The sequence below is a fragment of the Corapipo altera genome, unplaced genomic scaffold, assembly GCF_003945725.1.
Source record: "Corapipo altera isolate COAL_440 unplaced genomic scaffold, ASM394572v1 112, whole genome shotgun sequence".
Classification (NCBI taxonomy): domain Eukaryota; kingdom Metazoa; phylum Chordata; class Aves; order Passeriformes; family Pipridae; genus Corapipo; species Corapipo altera.
In genome coordinates this window covers 4846707-4853127 of record NW_020884899.1, presented here as the reverse complement: position 1 = coordinate 4853127, position 6421 = coordinate 4846707, and the positions used below count along the sequence as shown (strand labels likewise).

The 6421-nt window shown below is 45.6% G+C and overlaps 1 protein-coding gene across 3 annotated transcripts; it reads right to left on the bottom strand.

The window, feature by feature from the left end:
• Nucleotides 1-815: 815 nt before the first annotated feature.
• MMACHC (metabolism of cobalamin associated C) lies at nt 816-6401 on the bottom strand. Of its 3 annotated transcripts, none has more exons than XM_027649110.1 (4): nt 6315-6401; nt 4178-4372; nt 3790-3942; nt 816-3230 (listed from the first exon to the last, which is right to left on the bottom strand). In XM_027649110.1, exons 1-4 carry the CDS (start codon nt 6384-6386, stop codon nt 2919-2921), a joined length of 732 nt encoding a protein of 243 aa, XP_027504911.1. In that variant the 5' UTR covers nt 6387-6401; the 3' UTR covers nt 816-2918. The 3 variants fall into 3 exon arrangements, with proteins under 3 accessions (XP_027504911.1, XP_027504912.1, XP_027504913.1); XM_027649111.1 differs by having other exon boundaries at nt 816-3227; nt 6315-6389; XM_027649112.1 differs by lacking the exon at nt 6315-6401 and adding an exon at nt 5708-5760.
• Between the last annotated feature and the right edge of the window lie 20 nt (nt 6402-6421).

Below are 6421 nucleotides of genomic sequence, written 5' to 3'. Positions count from 1 at the left end.
TTGTTTGACATTCACGAGTGCTGAAAATCAGAATGCCTTCACAATGCCTCGGGATCCGAGGATGATCCGTTCCTCACCCTGCCTGGTCTTGCCCTAAGAGATGAGATAAGTCAAACAGGTTCTCAAACTTCAATTTTATTAAGACAAAGACCATTATACTCCAAGCAGCAAGGAAAGAAAACTGCTCACTGGCAGCTGTGGATCTCAGTTACCTGACTAAGGAAAAGACACCCAATCCAGGTCACTCTGAAATTACTGCAGTAGGAATGGATGTCACCAAACATTTGTACTCAGCCCAGCCTGATACAACTGCATTCCCAGAACCACAAGGAACACAGACTTCCCTTACTGTGACTCAGTATTCACTAATAGGTTTTAACAAATAAGAATTCCAGTACTTAGAGGTATCACTTTAATGTTCCTGCGGGAAAAGTCCCTCAGTTGTGTATCGCTGGACATCTTGGACTTTTGTTGCTGTAAGAACAGAGGAGTCATAAGGAGACTGTAAATGAGAAGTGCACTGTTAGGTGCTTGCTGTTAAATGCTCTGGGAGAGATAAAATTTTATTAGACTTACTCATAATGTGCTGTGTGTTTTATTTTTTCATATCCCAGATAAGCCTGTGATAATAGTTTATTAACTTCTGCTAAGATAACTAAATTTTTCTTTAGTTTTCAGATACTGGATTTTGTGTCTTAGGTAGCTCACTATTTTCAGGATGTTAAAAACACGATGATCAATCCTTGCTTGAACATCTTGAGCTCTTCACAAGTTAAAAAATGCATTGTTTAAATAAAAATACTCAGTACTGAGGGTTACTCACAACTTTGTATATTTTATTAACCAAAATACCATGTGAAGAGAAATAAATGACAAAAATTGAAATGCAGTGACTGTGGTAATCTGTTTAATAAATTAACTAAGACAAAATATTAAATATTTGTAAGAAATCAATGCAAAAAATCAAAATATTTTACTTTAAATCGTAATGTAAAAAGACAGATCTTATTCCATTCTATATTTATCCTTCTGAGATAATCAGTATTTTGTGTTTGTTATTAATATGAGCCATTAGCTCAAGCCCCTGTTGAATTACAGTTCAGTTGGAAAGTTCTGAAAGGTCAAACAAATTTCAACCAGAAGTAATTCTATAACAAAAGAACAGAATTTAAACGAATTTCATTATTTTACTTAAATTAAAAATCACAATACCTCTATCACACAGTAAGTCAGGTGTCTGCCTTAGTCAGACGTGAACAAAGCACGAAAAGCAACAAAGACTTTTTTGTAACAGCAAATGCATTAAACAAACCCAGTGATCACAAGCCCATTACTCTGTTTACAGGGAAACAAACCTGTTATACTGAATTTGGATTACTCTGAGTTAGTGCACAGACTACGAAAAACTGTTCCAAGCAGTGACTTGTTGTGAGGGCAACCATCATGTTTGAGTCTCCAAAAGGTAGGAAGAATCACAACATAAAAAGAAAGGGCTCAGTTCTGCAAAGTGAGTATTTTTGCATCATGTTGATACCATTGAAAGGAAAAAAGTGCTTAGTGATTTGCAGCATTGCACTGGAGTCAAGTAAAACAACTCCCATAAAATACTACTTTAATGTATTATATTATTTTAACAAGGCCTGAGCCTCAAATCGCTCAAAGATAAGTTAATTCCCGGTTCCCAGCGCCACTGTAACCTCTGAACAAACCTAAGAGGACAAAGTCACCAATGAATGCTATGTTTCTGCCTGAAGATGTTTTATCCAGCAATGTAAGTAACGTGAATGCCATTAATATTTTCCATTTTCTCTGCTTGTTTGCCTGTGTGTGTGACAAGGTTTCATGTGATGGTTTTTAAGTGTGTGCAGGTTTGCAAACTCCCTCACACAGAAAGCACAGCAGCAAACTATGGCAGTAACTCTGGGGGGGTGTGGTGTGTGCTGGCACTGAAAAGTGCTTTAAATACAAATGTCATCTACCTCAGAAAAGGTCATGAGAGTTGCCCTTTTCAGTCAGTTACCTTGACAGGAGTAAAACCTCCACTCCCACAGAGATTACTCAGCATATTTCCAAACGTTTCAGTCAGCTGCTCTATAAATGGGTAGATGTTTAAAATGGACCTAAGGACATCATGGTGTTCTGAGAAACTCTGGGTGAAGAGGAAACAGCACCTTTGTACTGCCCCTTTCCCTTCCCTAACCACCCTGAAGGAAGCAGATGCTGTTGGCTCCGTTCTCCTCACTCCTGTTCCATGTACAGACCACACAACTCAAACAATCCCTGGGGAATTTTCTTTTGGATGGTAAGGAAAAGAGACATTTAAAGACTTCCTAATTAAATTAAGCCAGCTTCATTCCTAGTGAAGGAATACAGGGCAGATTTTCTTTCTGAGGAAGAAAAGACTGAAAAGACCAAATATCTATTCCCCAAGGAGAGTTGTGACATAGGATAATAAAATGCTGGATACATCTAAAAAAGTATTTGCCCTGAGTTCAGACAAAAAAAAATTTTGGAGTACTATGGCTGAACTTTTTTTACATTTACAAAGACACTTGGAAAGAAAATTCTTGAGAACAAAAATGACTTCTCTAATGAGCAGCACGGGTTTTCCAGGTGCCAGGGTGTCTGAACTATTCCCAACCAAAGGCCAATCGGTATCTTACCAAAAAGAGGGACTCCCCAAAAGACACGCCCCAGCAGCAGCAGCACGGAAGGCACCGCTCCCACCTTCCCCCAGCACTTGTATGGAGCAGAGCTCCCTCTCTCTGGGAAGCTGATGTTTGGACAGAGACGCTGCCCACGCTGCTCGGATTTGCCATCTCTTTATATTCACACCATTCTCCTCCTCGGCACCAGGGAAAGGTCGGCGCTGATGAGTTACACTTTGCTGCCCTCTGCCCCTCCCTGCAGCCAGTTACTCACTGAAATTCGATTCTCTGGGCTTCCTGTGTCAGCCCCAGCAGTCGGAATCTCTCCGCTGGAGGGGTGGCAAAATAGACTCTTTGCTCCTCTGAATACCTTTCCTTCACCTCAATGATGTCCCTGTAGCGCCCGTCCTGCCAGTGAAAATTGAACTGCTCCAGCAACTCAATCCTTTTCTCCTCTGTGCTCACACAGTCAACAGGGGCAGGCTGCTCCAGGAACAGCACCTGAATGTCTGGGAACAGGAGGAGACCCCGGATAGCAAACCAACCGCCATACTTGGGATGGATACACACGCCATAGATCTTCTGGAAGAAAAAAGAAAAAGAAATATCTAGGATGTCTCACTTTGTCTCTAGTAAAGGTTAAACTTCAAAGCATCAAGCTTCAATGCAACTTCTCACACTGGCAGCCCTCTGCTGGAGTGCTGTACAGAGCAGAAAGGAAAGCTCTTTCCTGAAGGTATGGCTCAAAGCATCACTTTTCACTCCCATTTTCCTGTGCCCACACACCCCACCCTGTAACGGGGGGAGAGGTTAATTTCTGAAAATCTAACACAGGGGTTAATCAGAGTGTATTTTTTCCCCACTTATAATGCTCCAAGCAACAGGTTTGCCTTTGCACTGCAATTTATTCTTCTGCGTAGGTTTAACACATCAAGATATTTCTCTCCATGTACGCATTTCCCCACCACCCTGAAGGATCTTGGAAGCTTCCAATTCCCATCTGAAATACTTCATGCACCTTTATGTGATCTGGACTTTGTAATTTCCTGCAAGGAGAACTAGTAACTAGTGAGTAAACAACAGTTGCACAATTCAGTGATTGCAGTTTAGTGGTTCTTCCCAGGCTGTGTTTTTGCCTCACCTTTTTCCCCCATGGATCATGCTTCACATCCTTCCTTTGGTAGTAATATGCAGCTCCAGCAACGTGGGCAGCTGTCTGTGCCAAGAACTTGGGCTTTCGGCTGGGCAGGATCTCGTAATCAAACATGACATCCACCCTCTGGTCGGGGAATTTCTGGGAAAATTGGAAAACATCAGCCCAGGCTGTGAAGGTCCCTGCACAGCTGCAGGCTGTGATGGCAGAGACAGAATATGCAGGTCACCAGGCTGCTGATGCTCTTATTACCTTCATGAATCACACTTCACCCTTCCAAAGAGCACAGGCAGAGGCCTGCAAGGCTCTGTCTGCTGCTGTACCCACTTGGTTTTATGCCATAAAAGTAAAAAAAATCTGTATTCCAGCTTCTTACCTCCTTCACACGTGATAAATGATAGGAAATACACTGATCCACGGGATCCCTGATTATTTTTGATCGTTCTTTCTTCACAAAAGGTTTAAGGGCCTTGTCAAACATTGAAGGTGTGCTGAGGATCACGAAGGCCAGTGTGTCATCTGGGTAGGGGAGATGAAAGGCTGGCTGGACAACAGCATTGTACCATCCAACCTTTGGGCAAAGAAACACAAATTTCCATTAGAACAGGGACACCACTCTAGTGGAACATGCAGGAATGTGAAAAAGTGGAAGGAAGTGTAGCCCCCTTTCATTTGCAACCCAGATAAGGCAGCCAGCCCAGGGCCTTCCTTTCAAACCCAGCTGAATTGCACCCCAGGATTCAGTCCCTGGAAGCTGTGCTGTGAGCTGTGTGTGAGATAAGAATCAGGCACTGCATTCAGCTCCAGTCTGCCCTTTATCCAGCTCTGCTCAGAAACCTAGAGGGAAGTATGAGCAATCAGGTCTTGCCAATGCAAATCAGATGGTTTGGTTTAGATAAAGCTTTTACAGTTTGTTTTTTTCTTATCATGGGCCAGAAAGAAACTGGTACTTCTGTTTTGCTCGCATGATAAGCTGCATGTTTTATTTCTTCAGCAGGAAACACTTGTGTGGAAATGAAGGATGTGAAGCTCCCGGCAGCACTAGACCCCCCCCAAAACCCTCAGCTCCACCCTGTGGAGTGACACAGCCACATTTTGATATTTGTTTCCAGGGCTGGATGTGTTATAACACAGTCTAGAAATGAGGGATCAAGCCAGGGCAGCGGGAAGCATGACGAGGACAGGGCTCAGACCTGCAACTGCCAGGTGGAATGGCCAAAACCCCATGCACCCCACTACTGATGCCCTGCACAGTAACATCAGTCTTTTTACAGGTTATGACAACTCCCATTCTCCCAGGGGGCCATAAAGGTCAGGTCTAACATTCAGAGAGATGCCCAGTAAAGTAACATTAAACCTGAAAATGCAATGAATGCACTGGTTGCTCTAAACATCAGTGAAATAAATCTGAAAGTGACTTCACAGGTGACAGTGGCAGCCAGACCTGCCCATCTGGAAACACAGAGTGAAAACTAAGTTTACTATAAAGATGCATCCTTCTGTCAACCCAAGGTTTAATTAGTTTTGTGCCTCTTGTTTAAAATGCTGAATTGAGATGTCATAAGAAATTAGAGAGATGTGAATCTAAGGTTTGCTGGTTTCCCAGTGTCAATCAGTGCACCAGGGCTGGTTCTGTCACAGTGAAATCTAGAGCAAGCTGCAGGTCTAAAAGGTTCCCCTCTGGCAGCGACAGTCTTTTTATCTGGGTTCCACCCCTAATTCTGCTGCTGTGCTTTGGGAAAGCAGCATTAAATTCTCCAAATTCTGGAGACGCCACCTCTCTCAGCACCTCACTCCCTTTTACTTCTTATGTGGACAATACAGCAGGCAACGCAAACACTTCAGGTGCCAAAAACAACAACACTCCCCGAGGGAAGGGCTACATTTATTGCAGATCGATTCTTACTGGATATTGCAGATTAATCTGTATCTGATATTGCAGATTGATTTATTGCAGATCGATTTATTGCAGATCGCTTTATTGCAGATCGATTTATTGCAGATTGATTTATTGCAGACTGCCCCTAGGACAAGCAAAGGAGGAGCAGTTGGACACAGGGGGCAGTGGCAGTGGAGAGAGGCCCCTTCCATGGACAGCGGTGCCCGCAGCCCATTTAGGAGCGGATGAGGTGCTCAGCCCTTCAGTGTACAGGCGCTTCTACGCTCCGATTAAAATTTAAACCTGCCCGTAGGACTCTGCCCTGATGCCTCATTGCGCAACTCTGCGGTGCCCGCCGGTCAGGGACCCGCCGCAGGGCCCTGCGCACCGCGCGGGGCCGGGGCACGGCAGTCACGGCGCCCTGCGGCACCGGGCGGCCTGACCGCGCCTCCCGCGCCGGCAGCAGCGGCTCCCGGGGCACCCCCAGCGCCGGGTCGGCCGAGGGGCGCCCCGACCTCCCCGGGGTCACCGCCCCCCGTGACCCGTCCCCCGGCCGGCCCCGCGCTCCCTCAGGCCCCGGCAGCAGTGACGACGCCACGGTGACGTCACGGTGCCGCCGCGGTGACGTCATTACCTTGAACGCGTGCGGCTCGAGGCCGAGCGGGCCGAGCGCGCCCCGGAGCCGCTCCGCCACGCGCCGCTCCATGCCGCGCGGGGCACCACGGGAGCGGTAGTTCCGCC

Bases quoted from the DNA above. Each gene is read 5' to 3' on its own strand.
- MMACHC (XM_027649110.1), bottom strand. From the start codon at position 6,386: ATGGAGCGGCGCGTGGCGGAGCGGCTCCGGGGCGCGCTCGGCCCGCTC. The intron at 4,373-6,314 runs GTAATGACGTCA...CTTTGCCCAAAG, and splicing joins TCGAGCCGCACGCGTTCAAG to GTTGGATGGTACAATGCTGT. The intron at 3,943-4,177 runs GTAAGAAGCTGG...CAATTTTCCCAG, and splicing joins ATTTATCACGTGTGAAGGAG to AAATTCCCCGACCAGAGGGT.